This window comes from Patagioenas fasciata, chromosome 1 (assembly GCF_037038585.1).
Source record: "Patagioenas fasciata isolate bPatFas1 chromosome 1, bPatFas1.hap1, whole genome shotgun sequence".
In the NCBI taxonomy this organism is placed as follows: Eukaryota; Metazoa; Chordata; class Aves; order Columbiformes; family Columbidae; genus Patagioenas; species Patagioenas fasciata.
This window is the reverse complement of record NC_092520.1, coordinates 200,111,785-200,134,104: the sequence shown is the minus strand read 5'-3', so window position 1 is coordinate 200,134,104 and position 22,320 is coordinate 200,111,785. Positions and strand designations below refer to the sequence as shown.

Sequence of the window (22,320 nt, the reverse complement as noted above, 5' to 3'; positions counted from 1 at the left end):
TTGCCTGTTCTTGGATCACCATCTTTTGCCATAGCCACCTATATGACACTGTATATTGCACTAACGTTTTGCTCATATTTTCTTTCTGGCTATATTAAGTTAAAGAAGCATTAACACATAGGAATAATTAATAGTTTTCTTTTCCTACAGATTTGGAAATACTTTTTACATCTGTATAATAAAACACAGAGCTAACAACTAAAGAATTATGCACAGAAACACCTAAAGTAATTTTATTGTTATTGTTGTTGTTGTCATCACTACTGCTACTAAAAACATTTTAATATGTGTTATATCAAGATTCCACCTTTCTTTTTTTATGCACACTTTAAGCCCTTGTATGCAGAGGTTGCAAGCTGCAAAATATAAGTGAACTATATTGAAGCCAGACATTCATTTTAGCTATGCCAAGATCCAAAACATTCTATCATCTGTTCCTATGGAAACTGAAAGGATATTCTAGGTTATATCAGTATCAGCCGATTATGCTGCAGAGAAATCTGTGGTTTATTTTAATCCATAGTTCAGAGGTATAAATTCATGCTTAGTGTTTAGCTTGGTGATTTTGAATTACTGAAGCATGGTTAACACTTCAGTTCCATGAGATCACACTTTAAGATAAACTCTTTTTAGACCAGAAAAGTAAGAGGAAAATTTCATAAGGTTTGGTTAATCCCCATGAAGTTTACGATTCGGATGTAGGTTATAACTAATGCATACATGGCAGATATTTTTTAGTTGGTAGATGACCAATAACTTCCTATGCCACATCTTAACAGAGTAGTTGAAGGAAGAAATAGTTCAGATTTATCAAAAACTCCCTTAGCAGTGTCATGCACCAGATGGCCAGATGAAGGAATCTGATTTGGCAAGTTAACAAGATCACAAAATCCATAATCACAATATTGAAGATGAAAAATAAAATTGAATTATGCGACATGAGTATGCTTCTGTGACAAAGAAACTTATAGAGTAAAACTTGTACGGGTGTATAAACACGCAGTGAAAATTCTCTACATGCATACAGAACTACTGTAAAAGAAAAAACAGAAACAGTATGAGTTAGTAGGATTTTAATTAAATAGACTCATATGCCACTGTGATCTTTTACAATGAAAACCAATATGACAGCTGTAACATGTTGAAATAAGTCTTCACTGTCTAGATTAGAATAACAAAAAGTGGTAAAATGGGTGGCTAATTTAAATTTAAATGGTGAATTTAAATAAAAAGCTTTGGATCTCATTGTCTGTTTTCACTAAGCAAAAGTAGATGATTTAAAGTTAACTATAGCTACCACCCTCATCCTATGACAAAAGTTCTCCTTTTTACAGATAATACTTGAGTCTTCTTAGTCTAGATTCAAGTAATTGACTTCAAACTGAATAATCAAAAATGCCTTCCATTTCTATATCATATTGTAGTCAATCACTTTATTATGAAACAGCAGTCTCAGTCTAGTCTCCATCAGGATCTCCTCCAGGGAATCAAGATTGTGGAATAATAAGGAAACACAACATCAACCGCCTAAAAGGTACTATATTGGTTAAATTTTTGACAGTGATGAGGTTAAATTCCAGCTTCTAGCTTTCAAAGTAAAAATAAATGTCAGAAGGAAAAAAAAAAAAAGGCAATGACTACCGTTTGCCTTAAAAAATTTATACTCTGGGTAGCATTTCCATTTCCAGACTTTTTATGAGGCTAACTACTTACAGTATATGGATAAAAAGATGACCAGTTGTGTGCCAAATTAGAGGAGTTCTTTTCTCCTATCTTTCCACTTAATTTGTTATTCTGAAGTATGTAAGGGTTTATATTATTTGAAAGGTATGAGACAGCTAATATGTAAGAGCAGCAAAGGGTAGGCAAAAAGATCTGGAAGTTAAAATTTTTCTTTTGACTAGCACAGTACAACAGTGTGGGCAAGGTAACACATCCCAAGCTAAATGAACTAAAGATAAACATGAAGAGGTCCACCACAGGACACACAAAGTGACCTTCTCCTATGACACTGGACTTTGTTCTACAGTCCAGCATGGCTCCAAGGTGCCGACAACCTTAGACACCATATTCATACACTTGCACAGTGCCCCGGTTTTGTTAAAAACAAGACCAGTTTCTCTTGTAGTGAATTTTCCTTTCAGCTAAGTTCTTCTAACTAACTGCACTTTTCTGAATTTGGCTACATGTTTTTGCAGACAGGAGCTGATAACATAGCAATGGAATGCAAAATACTGATAAAAATGCACATACCATAAGTGAGAGGGGCGTATTTGCAAGGAGGGGCAAACAGAACAGGTGACTAAAATTGATCAACTGAGTGTTCCATCCCATAATTGTCATACACCCTATAAAAGGGGGTGATCACAAGGGTCTCGCTCTCTTCGACAATGGCTAGCACCTGAAGGGGACCCTTCCTGTCGTCCCTGCAACCCAAGGCCTGGATCCAGACCCTGCATCCCCAAATCCAGTTCCGGTTTACTTTAGAGTCCAGCCCAGGACTTCCAGGTGCCTGCCCTGGAGCAGCCGGATCTGCCAGGCAACGCGGAGCTGTGCTGGGAAATTCAAGATCGGTTTTGTATGTCTTGTATTATTTTCGCTATTTTATTAGTAGCATTAGTAAAACATTTTTAACTTTTTCCAACTTGCAAGTCTGTCTCTCTTTTCCTCCTATTCCCTTTCCTTAAAGGGGAGGAGGTGGGGACATGGGGGGTTGGGTAAGAGAGAGCATCTGCCAGAGGTTATTATTGCCCTGCATTCAGTGGTGACACCCAGCCCATTTTACTATAAAGTATGCAAATACGAAGATGACACTAAACTAGTGAAAACTACCAAGTGCTTCTTTGATTTAAATCAAAGTGTTAAAACACCATAAGCTAATCTAGAAAAAAGAATATTTCAGTGGAATATATATTCTTGCTAAAGTATGTGAGATGGAAAACAAGAAATAAGATTCCAGGGCCTTGCCCAGACAGTAGTGCTGCAAGAGACACTCATGGCTTTGGTAGTAATAAAACAAGTAGCTCAAGAATGCAACATTATCATCTTCTTTAAAAGTTCACCAAAAGTGAAAAAGGGAGTCCAGTGCCAGCCATTCCTAGTGTCTGAATATCTCGATCACGTACAAGTGCATTTGCACAGCTGGAAAATGCTGCCACAGGATAATAAAGAGCATGTATTGTTTAAAATCATTTACATTAAACACTGCCCTATGAAGGATTTAAGACTAATTGCACCAATCTTGCCGTAAAACTGCAAGTTGTATTTCTACTACCAAGTACTGAGCTCAGAGGACCCTGAAATGAAAGAAATTATGGAACTTCTTGATGATGATGTCTGCAAAAATGGTCAATTATGCACACACTTTACCCTCCAATCCCTTGTCGATAATAAAGAACAGCTATTGTTAGAGATCCTCAACATGAGATTAAATGCTGGTCTTTGAAAGATTTCAGATTAATTTCACCGATTTTGCCATAACACTGCAAGATGTTCTACACAAGCGTAGGGAACCCTAAGCTGAGATAAACTGAGCAACTTCTTGATAATCACCTCCAGAAAACTGGTTAATTATGCAAATACTTCATCCATCACTTTTCTCAGGCACTAAACAGTGTTATCAAGAACGATCATGCATACACATCTAGTTAATAATTTTGTAATGTGAAAAAGAAATGCTATACTTGTCCCAGAGATGACAACTTAGACGAAAGGTTCAGTATGAAAAAGAATGCAAAACAAAACAAATTCTACTCAGCAAGTTAAAATATGAAAATTCAAAATGCCCACAAATACCCTCAGTGACAATAGTATAAAGATGTTACACTGAAATTAACTGAAACATTTTTGTTTAGATTATACTGTTTAAAATTTCATCCTGTGTATACAAACCCAGCATTTGAACATTTTGCAGAAGTAGAGTTTATGATTAATTTATGTTGTTGGCTTGTCTTCTTCTTCTTTATTCCATGAAGCTGTAATTAGCAAAACTCTTCATTTGAGGCGGGGGGGGGGGAGGGGGCACGAGGAAGGTGTATTTAAAAAAACAAACTCAGGCAAAATTTAACATTAATTTGGACAAAACACAGTTATTAAGCTTCACTTATTTTTTGCTTTGTCTAACATGGTCAAGAAACTTCACTACATGATCACAAAAACAATTTCAGTGAATTATCAGTGAATTTAAGTCTCTCCAGACCCATGTTGGGCAGGAAAAGGAACTTGCCCACATCTTAAATAAGATAAACTGGGTGACAAACATCACATAATTTATCCAAAACCTTCCTTAAACAAAATAGTCAGACACCTATTGATCATTCCAGGAGACAAATAAGGAAAAGTTTTACTAACTGTGGTCAAAGATACAGAATGTTTCTGTAACACACAAAAGACAAACTGTATATAAGGTACAAAGCCAAGGAAATCCGAGTTCTACTCTCATCTACACACCATGTCTTGTTTGACCTAAATGGATATTTTATATATTAATTAATCTTTAATGATATCACAGTCCTCTCCATTATCCTAACTAACTAGTAAAGTCTGTATCGATAAAGTCAAAAGCAAGAGCAAAAGTTCCTAAGCCAATTCATGTATACGAGTACATATATGTGAAAAGTCATCCATCTTACACATAGCTGTTGTTAAAGCAGTGAACTTAGCTCAAAACTAGGGCTACCTCTGCAGAGGAGTAGGGTTGGAGGAAATGAAAATGCACCTGTTTCCTGCACACATGTGACCTGGCTCCTAATGCTACCAGCCTTGTAATTATCTGATGGAATTAAGTTTGGGCACCCCCGGCTGTAAGAAGAGAAGTCCCACACCAAGAATGACAACATGTAGCAGAAAGGGTTTCCAGCATGAGTGAAGTTGCAGAGAAAGTTTTTTTCTTTTCAAATAGAGCAGCAGTTCTGCCTGGAATTGACCTATGGTAATTGTAACAAATTTCTCTTTTTTCAAGTGATTTCTTATTATTCATCTCTGCTTTACACAACATAATGCTGTTCAATAAAGAGGTGGTGTCAAGAGCCAATCTAGATCCTTCTGTCAAGGGTTCATCCTGTGAGCAAAAGAAATGCTTGAGATGCTTCAGGCGGCTGCAAGCTGGATATATACCTCTTCTTGTCTTTTTTAAAGCAGAAAACATTGCTGTCTGTTCTCTTAGAATGGTGGCTTTAATAAAGTTCTAAACCTATCTCTTCTAAAGCAGCCTCTCCTGCTTTCTGTACTATCATCTGCCATTAACCTGCTTCCAGCATGAAGGAAAGCTACCAAGGCGTTCGGGACGAAGCACTAAGGATGGGGTCCGAATCCATTTTCTTGATACTGTTCTGTGGGTCACGGAAGAGCATCAGTCTGTGCGCTGTTCACTAGGAGTGCGCCACAAAGCGTACATGACAATAAACAACCTGCCCATAGCCACCGGTTCCCCTGCTTGATCGGGTTTGATATTATTTGTATTACTTTTGTCAGTAAGAGCAAAGAGGGCTTACCCTTTCTAAAAGGATTAGGAAGACAAGCACGGCTGGCAGCTCTGTGAAAGCCTATTAAGCCTAGACATGCTACCAGACACCTCTAGTTTACACCCAGATGGCAGCTCTAAAGATACCACCATGAATATCAGTGGAGGACTTCACTTCTAGCAGTCAACGGCTAATGCCACACGTCTAAAGGAAGAGGGAAAGAGATTTTGTTTTTCTGAGAAACACACAAATGTTACAATGATGGACATGCAATAAAAATGTGCATTACAATGCTGAGAAAAAGACAATATATCTGGTTTCACATGCTGCTACTGGTGGTTATTGGGGAATCCGGGATCAGCTCTTTAGCATGTGACTTATACACCATTAAATAAATAATCAAAATAACAAAACCAGTTTCGTACTTAAACAAAGGAGATAAATCAAAATGTTGAAAGGGGCACTTTAAACTTTTTAGCTCTGTTCTTTTTGTCAGAGTAACTTCTAGTAGCAGCTCTGAAAAATGAAGGTGAATTCTAGGGAAGACATTCACCAAATTCTAAAGACTTCTGCTTAAGAGGAGATACTTATGGGTTGTTTGCTGTTGGGCTTTTTTTGTTGTTTATTTGGGTTTTTGTTAAGTATTTCCACTTCCTGCTTCTCTTCCAGGTGGACACTGAAGTCCTCCTAAATGGAGACATAAGACTAACTTTCTTCTTACGGCATCGCTGAAAAGTGCTAGATGAAATACAGAAATAAGCTCGCCATTCTGCAGGCAACTGATCTCTATTACTTACACAGTAGATCAAAACAAAGGTGAGAACTACAATTGCAACTGCAAATATGAATATCAAATAAGTGAAGAACCACCTGGACAAACACAGATGCACTATTCTCAAAGGTTCAGAGCTGGCTACCAGAAGAGATGCTAGCCCATCTGAGGAAATATGCGGTACAAAACGCAGAGGAAAAGATGAAGATCCCACGCCCTCTTAAGGGAAATCTCAGGGCTTGGAAAGTATAAAAGTAAATCAGCTTGTCAATACAACACACAGCTACAATAATAAGAACAAAAGACACACTATCTGCTAGTAATATTTCAAATTCTAGATTTCTCGAGCAATGCAAGCATGCGTGTTTTCTAAAGCACACTATTTTTCCAACATTAAATTTGCGAATCATCTCCAACAACAAACCTGTGAAGCGTAGGCCAACACCTCCTCATGGAAACATCCCCACTTCTGATATGACTAAGCACTAATAATGTTCTTCCAAACAATCTTCCATTAGCTGGAAACAGGCCCCTGGCTAAAGCACAACAGGCACATACTGTAATAATCTCTTGATTACCTGCATACAGCCTGGAACATCTAATAAATCTGTCTATTTTTCAAGTGGAGTGGGATTGATTTCCCCAAGGTTTCTTTGTCAGTTCCGTTTTAGTGCTTAATATGAAGAGAAAATTATTAGAGAAGGTCAAATCTGACACGAAAAACTAGGAGGAGTACAAACTGATGAAGACTTTTGCTACATTTAAAATAAATGTCCACTTGTTTTTTCTTAGGCCCTATCTTTCTTCAGTCTTTATTTAACATCACATATGCTTCATAGCTTGTAACAAGCCCAATCACAGAGTGGCAACATGCTCAATTAACCAAGAATTTCAACTTTTGAATAGTAATCAAGTAAAAAACGGGCTGTTTTTTCCTACCATTTTGTTATCAGGAAAGAGCCAAAGGTATTTACCACAATCATGACTTCTTATTGCAGAAAATCTCTTGAAATGAGAGGTCTAAGTAAAAGTGTGAGACATATTGATAATTTTAATCCCCAATTATCTAACCAAGCCAATTTAATAAAGAGATTTTCCATTCTGTATATGTTCTGTTTTCATGTCAACCTTCAATGAATGCTATACTGACTTACTGGTAAGTTTAACCACTGGTAACAAAGAGCATAAAACTGTCTTGTGCTAATCCTCCTTGTTCCCTAATTTAACACCCAAATTTGATAGGAACTTGTATCAGATTTTTCCTCATGCTGTAGAAATCGAGATTTAAAATTCTATTTTTTTTAAAGGGATGCTAAAAAGTATAGACAAGAGAGAATGAATTTTTAAAAGGCAAGAAGACAGCACCAATGATACTACAAATAGTTAAATAATAGACATAGCCAGGTCATTAAAAATGTAGATAACTACATTTAGTATGGATGAATGTAATTATGCATATTCGTTTTGATATTCCCTACAGTGAATGTTTACCTCAAAGTTTAAAATGCCCTTTAAAATTTTAATGGGAAATCTTTCAAACCTTTTCAATATATTACTGTACAGCTAAAATGTAGAAATCTTACTGTTTTAAGAAACCGCATTTTTCAGATATATCTAAAAAGCTTGGCAATATTGTCAATGTAGTATACTGTGCTTAATGCAAAGTCCTATCAATCATCAAGCTTTTATCAGTGTTTAAACTCTTCATACCAGCACCTACTTTATTCTACATTTCAGGATCAGATCCTGCAAAATTTTATCCTTGCAAATATTGTACAAGTTCAGTTTTGTCAATTTCTCTGGATAATCTCATGTGTGAGAATTTCTCATGTAAGAACTTTTTGTGTTTCATCTCCATTAGACAATGCTACACAAAACAAAGGAAAGAAAGCCCAGAGCACTTTGACACTTGAGTCTTGAAAGGAAATAAAGAAGGAAGTGTATTTTACCTGAGTCTCCACACCTTGCTCAAGTAACCTTTTAGCCTGATTTTCCACCTCAAGCCGAGCTCTTGCAATAAAAAGCAGGTCATTTTCAATTACTTCTATTCCAGACAGGTCTATCCCTTGAGAAAGGTAATCTACAAAGCAACAAAACACGGATAAGCACAGGATAATGGAACACTTTAAACACGCTGAAACATTTAGAAGTTACTGTTATTTCCAAAGGGTATTTTTACATACAACACTTGACAATACAGTACGTCAAATTGACGTAGTATACCAGAAAAACTCAAAATCAAAAGATTGTTATTCAATAAAATCTGGCTATTAAATACATTGAATTCACTGGACTGCACTTCTCTAGACCCAAATGCTGTCAAAGAGGTACACAGTGTGAGTTTCAGGAATTCCAGAATCTCAGTGACAAGGCAGGAAGGAGCAAGAAGTTGTCTCCTTGTCCCAAAGGATTGACCAGATAATTAAACTTCTCTAACCTCTAATCTTCGAATAAGCAAAATTTACTCCAAGATCTGAAATTCCAGGTGTATTATGCATTAATAGATTTACATTGTACTCCATATATTTAAACTGCACTTCTAAACAGTTGGGATCAAACACAGAAGAACGGCAAGAAAACAAAACAATATTTTTTTCATTTTTGACCACAGAAACATCACAAAATTTATTATCATCAGGGAAACCACCATCAGAAGGGTATCTACAGATTATTGGACTGGACTGGAGACTGCAGTAAGAAAATCTATTCAACCTCAAACTTTTGTCACTAGCTACATAGATTCGGCCAAATCACTTCATCTTTCACTAACAGCCACCTCGTAATAAGAGCACTCCAGCACGTAGAAAACCCAACATTTCATCTCCCTTTATCAAAGGAGACTTGAATATGTGTCATCCTTTCTCCCAGACACAATTAGTTTCTTTTAAAGGGGGTAACATTACAAAGCTTACTCTTTGGATTATTTAGGTTTTTCACATGAGACAATTTTAGATTTAAAACACAACCCAGGGAGTAAAAATGAGGTTTTTGCCCTCCCTGAAGTCCCTGACATCTAAGTTCTCTCCTGTTGGCTCTTTGCCCAATCTTGGTCTCCTAACTTGACCTGTTAGTGAAAGAAGGGCTGGAGGATGCCTCTTACCAGGTATCTTCAATTTGTTACTAACACTCACTTGGAATGCAAGAACAGTATATTCAGCTTCCTACAGCTTACATTTGGCTAGAACTTAAATCATTCAAATATTATGCAATTACACCTATAATTATTGCACATTTTTGCAAATCAAACGAACTATGGCCACTGCTCTGAAATCCATATTCCTGGAATTGGAAAGCACAACCTGAAAATATCTAATGCTTTAAGCTCTTCCAAGAACAGACACACCTCTCCACTTAAAACTCTGAATTAAACATAGATTAGGTGGGAACTGGACGATCACATTTTTAAAACGAACACTTCTGAACATGTCTGGGTGCCTTAGATTAGATCCACAGAGAAATGAAAAGGCAGCCTAGGAAGGTACCCAGCGAACCTGAGGAACTTCCACAGTTAAAATATTCTTCTTTTTTTCCACTCCTTTTTTATCTTTCTAGATTTAAGTCTTCCCAATTCCCCATGTCAATATAGTCTAGACCTTTACACTACTGCTTATCTCCAAGGTAACATAGGACCACTCACACATTTTTCAGGATTCTGCGCAATCAAGCAGGTCTTCCACTGCTGCTTTTGAAAGAACCAGTAAAACTAACAAAATAATGACCAAGGCATTTTACCTGGTGTCAGACAACATTCCACTATTTATAAATAGCCCACTACAACTTCTTAATGAAGCTATCTTCGTTTTATGTCCTCCCAGTAAGTTCATTAAGGCACAGACTTAAATTCCAACTACGCTAACTGAACTTCTAAATCTTTGCCAAATAACCTTTCACTTCAGCAGCCTAGTATTGTTGTTTATTCACAAAAAAAAATAATCTAAGCCTCAGATTAATTTTAGCAACCACACGTTCACAACTGAACACAATATTCCAAGTGAGTCACTTCACAGCTATGCAGAGAAGATCATCCCTGTACCTGCATATAAAAAACACCACATAAGAAAATGAAACAAAAAGTTCAGAGAAGTACTACATAAAGCTTCATCAGGCATAAAGGAAATCAGCTCTCTTAACAGTACAGTATGTCTAATAGGTTTTAGTCTACTAAGAACAGGCCTGCAAATGCTTTTGTCCATATGTGTTTGTTTAAAAACGGATCAGAGAAGTCAGAGGGCAGCCGAGCAGCAGGACAGCATGTCCCCCTATTGCAGACACGCTGAAAAAGCTGCTTCTGCCAGGGGCTGCAGTGGCCCCACTTACCCATCACCTCCCTGCACCTTTTTGCTGTGACCCAGCTGCATATCTACAGGGGGCCTCCATAGGAACCGATTAAAGCTAATATTAAACTTCCACCAGCTTCAATGAGCAAGTATCTGGAATGTGAAGACAAGTTTTCTGACCCCTTCCTCTCAGCTGTACAGGAAAAAAGAAAGCGCAAAGAGCTACTCACAAAATAAGTCAATAAGTCTACTGCCACAGCAAATGCTGAAGTAGTTTCTTGGCAACACGTGGTTTAAAAACTTGCAAATATAACCAAAGACCTATATACTCCACAAATACAAGATCTGCTATGGGGTTCATTTATATCAGTAAATCATATTCTGCAACTGCAGGCCGCTTAAACAAAATAAAATTAAAATATGGTTCTGATCTCCCAAACACACAGGAAAACTTGTGGAAGAGAACTAAAAAAGAGACTGCTTCTCCCTGCTGTACCTGATCTCAAAATCAAAAATAAGCCATTTCAAGTGCTAAAAATCTAATCCTTCTGATGGTTTCAAGGAAAGAACAGAAAGGCCATGCTGCTTCAGCTTATCCAAATACCTCCATCTGCGCCTCAGACTGGCAGCCACCTCCTGCAAAATTGCCAAAATGTGCAGCTTTGTTCCAAATTTCCTGCAATCCTAGCAAAATACTTTGAGACAATGCATTTCAGCAGGACTTCCAAACAGAAGGCCTTTCCATGGGTCCAGTGGCAAGACATGCTGCTATGGATGCTCTGAGTTGCCATTCTAACCTGTAGGGAAGCCCCAGTAATTGTATTGAACTGTAGTGAAAGCAAAAGCAGTTTCCCTAAGAACAGCAGGTCTACAGCAGGAACACCTGCAAGTGTTTTCCTGCCATTCCTATGTGAGAGCAGAAGCTGCAACACAGGCAGGAAATGTGTCTTTGGATAGTTTTTGTCATCTAAACAGACAACATAATGTTAGAAATTTCTGCAGTTGCGTATTCTCAGGAGCGATGCTGCCATCGCGGACAGCACGACAAAACCCAGTAGAAGGGTAGCTGACACCAGGGCAGTCAGATCATGGCCAGAGCCACGTTGCATCAAAAATATCGCAGAGGAACTCGCACATTCTAAACGGCCGATTTTAGGTAATAAAGAAACCGCACCACATGAAATATAACAGTTGTACTACCAGTTATTAACCCAGGGACCAGCAAACGTAGGATTTTGCTTCAGGCACTTGTGCAACCATTATTCTGTTTCTTGCTGTGCACAGTCGATAAGACCATAGTCACGATCAGAGGTGAGGGTGATACGGGCCATAAGCTACTCGTGTCTTCTTCTCAGGAATTAAGTAGTTCATCTCCCAGTTAGCACAGACTCTGGGGACTGGGGCCCAGTTTAAAACTTGCCATCTTTCCTTCTGCTTTAACCTTACTACGACAATCATAAGACATTTAGTGAGTATAGTATTTATAACTGCCAGCTCTACCTGAGCAGATTTCAAAAGCACAAATATAACATTTTATTAACTTTGAGAAGACTTGTGCTTTAAATTAATTAGGACCTAAATATCCTGTACCACTACATGGCAGGGCTGGATGCAGCCAGGACGGCATCGCCCTCACCAGCATGGGACACGGGTCAGTTCTGCTCAGTGAAGCCCAGGAGGAAATGAGGGGAGGAAGACACAGTCCTACAGCCACCCCTCCACCTCCCGTCCCTCTGATAACCCTACCTCTTTATATAGGTTCATAAACATAAAGGACAATCTGTAACTCTCCCATAGGGTGTTGGTATTGCTTACCTTCTAACTATCACACCTTATTAAGTTTGGAAAGCACAGCTGGAAATCACTTAAGGACTTCAAATACAGACTGCCTGCTGAATCCTCTTCCCGAACAAAAATACTATATATGTCAAGGCAGAATAGAGTGAGCCCCAGGAATCAGTGACATTTATAATCTATCTCAGCCTAACAAAGGGTGCGAACTTTATATTTCTCAAACAAAAAATATTTTGGTCATTAAAGTTTCAAATTTTCTTGATTTACTAAACCTGAACAGTTCTTCTAATCTACTGGCTGAGATGCTACTTAAAAACGCAGTTTTTAAACCAACATTTCCCAGATAGTTAAGTAAAAGAAGTTTACTAGACAAGAGAGAAATCCAATATGCACGTGGTACATTAGATAGAAAAATAACACTCTAAGCAAAACGATTAGTATTTCTTAATCTAAGTGGCTCAACAACGTAGAATCTTTCTACTACATTTTTTCATTTTTTGACCTCAAATATTGCTCTATAATAATATATAATGAAGATAGGATAAAATCTGAATTAAAACTTTCTGTGGGTACTAAAATACGTTTTGGAAAAAATATAACTATGAAGTTAGCAGCCCTATGAACTTTTAAAAAGCTGTATTATGCTCTTTATTTAGGCTGAGTTGATTTTGAGCTTTTGCTAGAAACTAGGGAAGCAACAGAAGTCTACCGAGGACAATCAGGTGCACCAACAAAGAGGAAACCAGGACAGTCAGTAATAAACCAGCGTGATTACGCTGCGTCACTCAAGAGGCTACTTGAGCCAAAAGATAAATCCTTCTGTGCTCTGAGAAGTAACCTCAATGACACTAATAAAGAAGAGGAAAGAAGGAAATCAGAAGAGTTAAAGTGCATTCCTCAGGGGCAAGCACCTCAGATCCACACCACCCCCCCAGATGCATAAGTAGCAAGAATCCAATGACAAATGAAGAGGTGTTTCATTTTGGAGAGGGGATTAAATGAAATTAAGCCAATCCTGAAATTCTAAATAAAAAGATAAAAACATAAAATCCTAGGTTTTTGTTTGCCAGCTTGATGAAGGTTTGTGGCTTATTTCTTTTGCATGGGTCATTTGTTTTATTTTGCTTCTGCAGTCTTAGTTAAAGAAAAACGTTGGTGATATCTGTACTCCAAAGCTGTTCTTTTTCCATAATGAAGAAAAATTACAATTTTGGAAGAAACTAATAATTTAAATTCTAAAAAGTCAACAGGTCCAAATGATACTCAAGAATTCTGCTGAGATTTAAGTATGCAGAAGATGAGAGGCTACCAAATCATGATTAAGAAATACTGTAGAAGATTGCTATAGCGCAAACATTACAATGCACGCAGCACAGCATTTGTACTGAAAATTTCTCTAGAGGTAATTTAAGCATCAGAACAAATTGGTTGAAAGTGCCCATTAGAAACAGCATATTAAAAATAAAGGATGTCAAGATGGAGTAAAACCACAATGTCATTATTACTTTAACCTGATCTGAGCACAGGCTGCCCTGAACAGAACACTCTCTGATTTCCATCTCTGTGCCCCTAACCTGCTGCCCCATTCTTTCACTCCACCCCAGCCTCCAAGTTTCAGCACTCATAAGAGTTTTTCTGTCGAGTTAGTTCTCACGTCAAGACATTCTCTCCTCTGACTCAGGGTGCAGACGGACGAGCACAGGGAGAGGGCAGGAACCCACATGCAGGACACAACCTCCCCTCTCAGCGGAAGCTCACGGGTGCATTGGTGGAAGAAGCTCATGAATCTGCTATTCGCAATATTTATTTCTGTTACACAAAATTAGAAGGGACTAGACAGATACTGTAAAACCACATAAAATCTTTCCTACGAGGGAGAAGCATTCAGTAATGACAATCAATTTCAGTTTTGAAAGGGGTTATTAAACCTTCAGTCTTTGGTCCTCCAGCAGTGCCTAGATACAAGCACAAAACAAACAGAATGAGTGGATTGATTTGTTAGAACTGCTGAGGACCTATTTGAATTTTTTTTCCATCTGCTTCTAAGGAACCTCAAAGTAATTTACTAATTCAAATGGGCTACAGATCTAATCTAGCATGGAAACTTCCACAGTCCTAATGGGAATGTTAGTTATGGCACTAGCTACTGAAAAGGAAGGAGATGCTGTCTGCCCCAACAACACAGGATGCTGATGCGCCTGAATATGTCAATTTTTATCAATGCAGGTAATATGAAATGAAAACCAGTCTTAGAACAGAGCCTGAGATTTCAATACCTCAGCAGAAACCCAATGCTCACCCTTCAGTGAAAACAACCTAACATTTGATATTACATCTTTTTTCTCTAAGTGGAATAGGCAAACACCCTGAACTTAAAGAACAATAGTCTGGTTCTTAGAGTCACTCCAATTTTTCTTGCAATTGATGTATAGAGCAGATGGAGAATGGCAAGAGCAGATACATTTATAGGTCTTCAGACTGGAAGCTACTGGCTCCAAAAAGAACCCTTCTCCATGTTCTTCTTTAATCAGACTAATTCTCTGCATAGGCTGAAATCACGGCCCCACAGTCTGCATCAGTCACCGAAGCACTTGCTGAAGAAAGGATTATATTAAGCCTTTAAATCAAGTGAAACAGATTCTACTGCAGTTACTATGAAACAATATCTTACAGCCATCTTATGCAACGTGAGCTCTCCAGAAAAACACTTATTCCTATAAAAACTGCATAGATTATGGTGGCTTTTAAAGTGTTCAAAATAAGAACATCATTGCTCTATACCACATGCTGTATGCAATATGCAATACATTTTAGATATGCTTTATAAAGTGATTAATTTTGAATTTTAAAGGATAGATTTTTAAAATTTTTTGCAGATATCAAGAATTCTTTCACAAAGAGGAATAAATTTTTATTTTACTAAGATACCAGTTACTTACAAAACTCCTGCTACCTTTCCTTCCTTTTTCTACAGGACAAGATTCCTTTCAACTTTTCCTTTCCTCAGTGAAACAAATGAGAATAAAATCTCTGTCACTAAAACACCATTAAGTTCCTATGAAAACTGATCTCTATTTAGCAAATTTCTACAATCTTAAAAACTAATTGCTTGTATGCATAATATATAAGGTTTCATTTTTCAGCTGTTTGAGCAACATTAATTAAGGTGCAACTGTCCTGCTGGAGCCAGAAGCCGAGTGGGGCCCATGGCACTGTACTTCAGTTTGCCAGCTTGGACAGCATGTTACCGTGTTCCTGCTGCCTGAGTCCAGAAAGGAAGAAGAATGTGTTACACAACCAGGTACATAATAGCTTCTTATAGATGTCCCTAGTGAAGGGGGACATTAAAAATAAAACCAAAGCAAAACACTTCTCAGTTTTTTATACCAATCGCATGCCAAGACTGGTTTAGTTTTAGAAAAACAAGGTCAACAGTACCAAAACCAAACTGGTGGAAAGCACATGATTCGAAGAAAGCACAACTTGAAGCCCTCATTTAAACACAGACAATTATCTTGTACTGTAAAACAGACCTATCATCTACATTGCACTATCATAGAATCAGGGAACGGTTTGAGTCCGAAGGGGCCTTTAAAGATCATCTAGTCCAATAGGCAGGGGCATCCTTCACTGTATCATGTTGCTCAAATCCCTGTCCAACCTGACCTTGAACACTTCAATGACGAGGCATTATCTTACCAGATTAAAGCTTTACTGCAGAAGAAAATCGAGAATTCAACACTCTAATTTTAGAGATCACATAGGTATGAAAGAACTGAACTTTTTCTAGCATGTTAAAACAAAGGGGAAAATTCTAGGTGTACAGGTAGGTTGGAATAAGAAGGCATGAGCTGTCATCCTGCACTTGGGTTCAGCTGTATTTCCTCCAAATTATTCCAGCTGAGTTTTTTAAGGAATATGGTTTGTGGTAAAACATTTAATAGTGCTTTAATTATCATCTATGATCAATCCTATCTACAGAAGAAACTTGCTGTTTCTCTCCAGACTGCATGCATAAAACTCAAAAAACACACCCAAAGTTGATATGAATAGTGGAGCAGTAGTGAGGAAGACTGACTAGCTATTTTTAATATTATATTAAAGCTGCATTTAAGTTGTCTTGACGGAAGAGTTAATTCCTACTGCTCTCTGGGCTGGAAATCAGATGCCAGGCAGGATCTGGAATTGATGGAAATGACTTTGATATCTATTTTTATCATCATCACTGACTTAACAATGAGCACCATATTTTAGAGACATTCCTGTGAAAATGCCATGATTCAGAAAATAGCTTGACATGCCAAGACAAACATTACTTAGGTCTAATCACAAGTTATACCACACGACTCCCACATTCACTTAGGCCTAAAGCAGGAGCTGTTGAACTCCTTCAAGGTTCCCCTACCCACACACCATTAGATCTCCCCCAGGCCTCCCCCTCACCTTAGAGCACAGACTCACAACCTCACTTAACCAAGACCCACTAAAGCTGCTCTTTGCTGTTTTCCCGACTGTCTCCTCAGTTGCCTGGCCTGACAGGCTCAAAGGGGAGCCGATATTGTTTAATATCACCGTTAACAACCTGGGTGATGGGACAAAATTAACCCTCTGTGAGCTTGCGGGTGACAGCAATTTGGGGGAGGTGCTCAGTACCTGGGAGGGCAGGGCTGAAGAACCTCAGTGACCTTGAGAAATGGACAGACAGAAACATCATAAAGTTCAACAACAGCAAATTAAGGCCTGTTCACCGGGGTTGGCATGACCCTGTGCACCTGAGCAGGTCAGGTGCTCCTTCGCTGGAGAGCAGCTTTGCAGAAACAGAGCCAGCTGAACGTAAACCAGAAGTATGTACTTGCGGCAGAGGCATCCCACCATGTGCTGGACCAGATGTAGCGGGGGTATAGACAGTAGGTTGAAAGAAGTGATTATTCTTATTGTTTGGCACTTGTAAGGACACTGTACTCCATACCACCCAGTACAAGAAAGACACTGACAAACTGGAGTGAGTCCAACAGGGAATCACCAAGACAGGGTATTGAAGCATATGAGTAAGAAGAGAGGCTGAGAGAACCGAGTCTGTTAACCTAGAAGACAGACGATTAAGAAGAAATCTAACTGCTCCCTTCTGCTACCTAACAGGTGGTCAGGAGAAAACAGAGTCAGATCTTGCTCAGAGGTGCACAAGGACAGGGCGGAAGGCAAGGCACAGAAACTACAGCGCAGGAAATTCTGATGAGACACCTGAGGAGAATACCATATTTATGGTGCCATACACCTTACCCATGGAGGATGTTTACCTGTCCCTTCCAATCCCTAACATTCTGTGATTCTGTGAATGCACACATTAGTTTTGAATATAATTTAAATTGGCAAAGTGTGAAACATTAAGATCTAGACCTCTAAAAATCAGCCTGAGCTTCTTAAGCTTTCCCTCAAATTAAGCTGATTTGAGAAAGTTCCTTAAGACCTCTCAGAACATTTTTAGTAACTAAAACTGCATTTTTCCTGAATTCTCTGTGATAACAGACTCCCAAAGAACTGTAACATTCATATCATTCCTCGTCAGCATTTGGATGGAGCTGAAACAAACTCCATCCTAAATATCCCATTTGAGCGATGGCCTAGAAATGAGAAAACATTCAAAAGAAAATTTCTTACACTGATACCTATAAATTACAAGTACAACAGGTCCATAACATGGAGCAAAAGTTATAATCATGAAAACAAAACCAATATCTCTATTATTCATAAAGATCACATTTAATTCTGATAATTAACACTGTCCATTAAAAATAAACAGAGAATAAAAAACACTTCACCATAATAAAGTCATTGGAGTTTAATTTAGACACTGCACAGACAAGGAACTGCTCTTCAGATGTACATGGACTTTCAAAATAATATTTATTGTGCCAATAAAGCAATAATACCTCCACAAATCAATACCCCTCATGGGCTTTTTTTGGAGCTAAGTAAAAATATAAGAACGTTGCAGTAAAAATCTAGTTGTCCTATTTCTGTTTTGAACAGACTTCATAGCATCACAGATGCGAAGCAATGTGTACAGCATATGTGAAAAAGATGGAAACAGAAAGGAGGACAGAAAGGTATCATATGGAACAGAAGAGAGATGAAGGTCAGGTGGGGGATTACAGATGAAATGAACTTACGGGTTGAAAGCTATGAGAATGACAGCATGCTCAAATATAAGATACAGAAAAATACGAAGTGATGTAACTTGTGAAAGGATAAAAATACAAGTCAGTTCATACAGTTTGGTCTTATTAATCTGTTAGAGTAATTTAGTGCCATCATCTGCATTCCACCTGGACAGTTTCCTCCCACCCAAGCCTGTAGCACTGCACCGCCTGCTTGTTACCGATGCCAACCGCATTTCTGCTGAAATTGCAGTAGAGCATCCAAAACTGGAAAAAGAAAAAAAAGGGTGAATAAAGCTTGTTTTTAATAAATTTCAAGCAGACATTCATCAGGATTTTTGCTGTCAGGAAAATATTTCTTAAAACCTCAACAGGTGAACAACAAGCAGTTCTCCTTGAAATGGAGCATCAGATCAGTATCAAAATGAAGCAGGATGAACAGAAATGTACTCTCATATCTGCAAGAGATAATTGCATTGAAAATATATTGCAACTGCATCATAAACCCATGTAAAGGAATTATGCCTTTCCAACTGTATTACTGGAGCGGCTGAGGAAAACCCTCTCTTTCCTGAACAAACACAAGGACTCATCTAAACAAAGGTATATGACTTCAGCTCTATCTTATTTACCTAAGTTTGCATCACAATTAAAGCCATGAGAGCAAGCATAATATGAGTAGATGGATGTAAAAGATAACCTACATTTACATGTTGGCCTGAAAATACCAGTATTTTTGGCAGCTTTAGTATTATGAACATGCTATCATTCAATAGCTAGGTAGAATCTCTCAATATAGAACATTATGTAAAGGTACAATGATTCAGTTTCCCTCAGTACTATGCCATGTTCCTATAGAGCCATGCAACGATAAAAGAAAATGAAGGAAAATGGATGATGTGTTTCAAAAAATCTTAGTCAAAAATAACTGATTTCCAACATCCCACTGGCTGCTGAGATGGCAAAGATGGCTGAGTCCTCACTGAATCAGTGCCCTCAAAGGAGGGCAGAAGAGATGTTAGTTCATTTGTGTGTTTTAATTCATGATGTGAATGGTTAATCACCTAATTCTTTAATACTTTTACATCTAGATAAAGGTATATATGGACAGTCACAGACCTTAGGTGTACAGGTCTACAACTACCTTACTGAGTTAGTCACCAAAAGCTGCACTTCATTTTTTTCATTTCGGTGAGATACATCCTACATTTTTTTGAGTTTTTATCATACTTGTAAATGTCAGGAGGTATTTTAAGATCAGTAGTGCTACAGGGCTGCAAAATCAAATTTAAAAAAAAAAAAAATCATGCTCTTAGCTTGGCCCCTGGATAAGGAGGAATACTACTTTTCTCTTTACTACATATATAAGCTGCAAAGATTTCTTTCATATTCCTCTCTCCTTCTGGGTCTCTCCTGCCTCTTTTCAACACCCACTGTTCACCCCTTTCATACTCACACCTTCGGGAAAACATTTCTGCAAAAGCAGAACTGCATTTTCTTTAGTATCAGCTGTATTAACTCCCTCGATACTTTAGAATATACATAATTTGTATCTTTAATAAATGCGTATTTAATTCCTCCCACCTCTACCCTGGCATACCATCAATAACTTCCTGCAATTAGCTGCAGATTTACTTCATTTTTTCATCTTTAGAGTCAACAGATGTTGCACAGGCTATAAATCACACAGGTTTTATGTACCTCAAATTTGTTGCGGAAGAACAAAGTGAACCTTGTATTATCCAGAGTGCTTCTGTAGACAACTTGAACATAACTGCAAATTTTAAAATATCATCTAATATATCTTATCTCTAACCATACAGCCTTTTTAAAATAGAGGGATGAGCCTATGGCAGAAATCTGCCCAGTCTGCCAGAATTCTCACCAATTCTTCTAGCAATAATAAAACTTAGCAACAGCACTACAAAGATGGGGAAGAAAAGAATATTGTTTGAAAGCCCAACTGAATGTAAGTGTTCAGATTCCAAGCACTTGCATTTAAAGTTACCTTCCACCGGTGCCTGTCTTTCAACTTCCCAATAGAAATATAAAATATCTAACTATGACACAAAGACTGACAGCAGTTACCTGTGATGATGCTTTAATACCTTCTAACTTGTACAATTTGGATAGTGAGACTGAAAAAATAAAACAGCTTTAATGCTTTCCTCTCCGCCCAGATTTGTTGCAATTTGGTAAAAAATTGCGTAGCTACAAATCAGTAAAATACAAGCCTCGCCCTTAGCACTTGCTGTGATGTTTAGCTGTACCTGCAGTAACAAGAACTCCAGGAAGCTGAGGAAACCCGACCTATCCTGCAGCATCTGCTGGAGCCTCCAGACCCACCAGGTGACAAACCTGAGCCATTGCTCACCCCCAGACACCAGCGAAAGGGACTGTGAAGAGCAAACCCACTTGACTGCTCCCCAAAGATGAGGTGACAGGGGACAACCCCAACGCCCACCCTGGGTCTGCCTCCCGACAGCTGCAGCACCACAGCTGCCTCCTCAACGACCTGAAAGACTAGTACGATTTATCTTTACTTTGTCTGGAATCTCTCATGCGTCCTGGTCATAATTTCTTCCAAGAAAAACATATTTATATTGTCAAAATTAGGAAGCACACACATGTATGAAGGTTGAAAATTACCATGAATTAAGATTTCACAGAAAAAGGTACTTGTCTTCTTAATATGATCAAACATCAATGTAAACAGAAACCATAGTTTTTCTTCTGTTATTTTGAAACAGGCAAAAAGGAAGAGCTAAGTCTTCTCAAATATGGTACTGATGACACGTTTGAGTTCTACTATCATTAATGCCATACAGAGACAAAATTAAATATTAATGTCTTTGGTAGCAGAGTTCAAAATAATGAGCTAAATGCTAAAAATATCAAGAACATTTTTTTTTTGAAGACTGAATATCCAAGGAAGCAAACATGTTCAAACAAGTCTTTCAGTTGTTAAAGACACAAATTGTTAACAGATGGGTGATAACATTTGATTTAGCAAATAATTGTTATTAAATAAATAATGCTGATATTGTCTTTGTAGAATTACATTATTATCTATGAGCCAATTATTATTACCTACATCTGTCAGCCAATTACATCTAATAATTGACACAAAAAAGTTGAACAGACAAAAAAAGAATTGCTGCTTTAAGGATAAAAGATGTTTAGCAATTTAATACTTAAAAATAAAACTGAGAAAACATACAATTGCATAACTACACAATGAGTCTGTATCACAATTTTTATTACGGTTCCTCTAACTCTAAACAATATTTAGTCTGACAACAGTTTTTTCTCAAGTCTCACAAAGCATAATTTGTGGAATACACTGCTGATAGTTCTGAATTATTTCAAGATCAGGAAAGAAAGAGATCCTTCTCTAAAACGAACCTTACCCTTGTTTACATTAAACACTTCCTTCAGTGGGGAAAAAACTTAAAATAAAAATTAATTTAAAAATTCAGGGGGAAAACAATTTATCAATAGTATATACTGAACTTTCTTATAGGAACCCAATCCTGAAGTAAAGAAATTATTACACTGCACCACATTTTTCCAATATCCAGAAAGTGTATTTTGCCAAGCAAAAAAAAAAATAAATCAAGAAGTGAAAATAACTATTTATCTTTAGCAGAAAATTAAGTAAAGATTATCAATGATCTTCAGAATTATCGGTATTACTAGACTTATGACCACTTATCAGTTGAATACTGGAAACCAAGCAGGAGCAGCACAGAGTCTGGACTGGAAACATGACAACATCTGCAATTCTAATATGTAAAACTTATTTCTGTCCAATATATGTTGCTGTGAGATCCCTGCAGCATAAAATCTCTAGAACT

General features: G+C 37.7%; 1 protein-coding gene across 2 annotated transcripts in view; it reads right to left on the bottom strand.

Annotated features, from left to right (window-relative positions):
* Positions 1-22,320, bottom strand: part of COG5 (component of oligomeric golgi complex 5) — a 186,828-nt gene that overhangs the window by 99,679 nt on the left and 64,829 nt on the right. For both annotated transcript variants that reach the window (XM_065857617.2, XM_071803429.1), the window contains exon 7: positions 8,184-8,314. In XM_065857617.2, the coding sequence (XP_065713689.1) occupies positions 8,184-8,314 (131 nt within the window). The remainder of the gene's footprint in view (positions 1-8,183; positions 8,315-22,320) is intronic.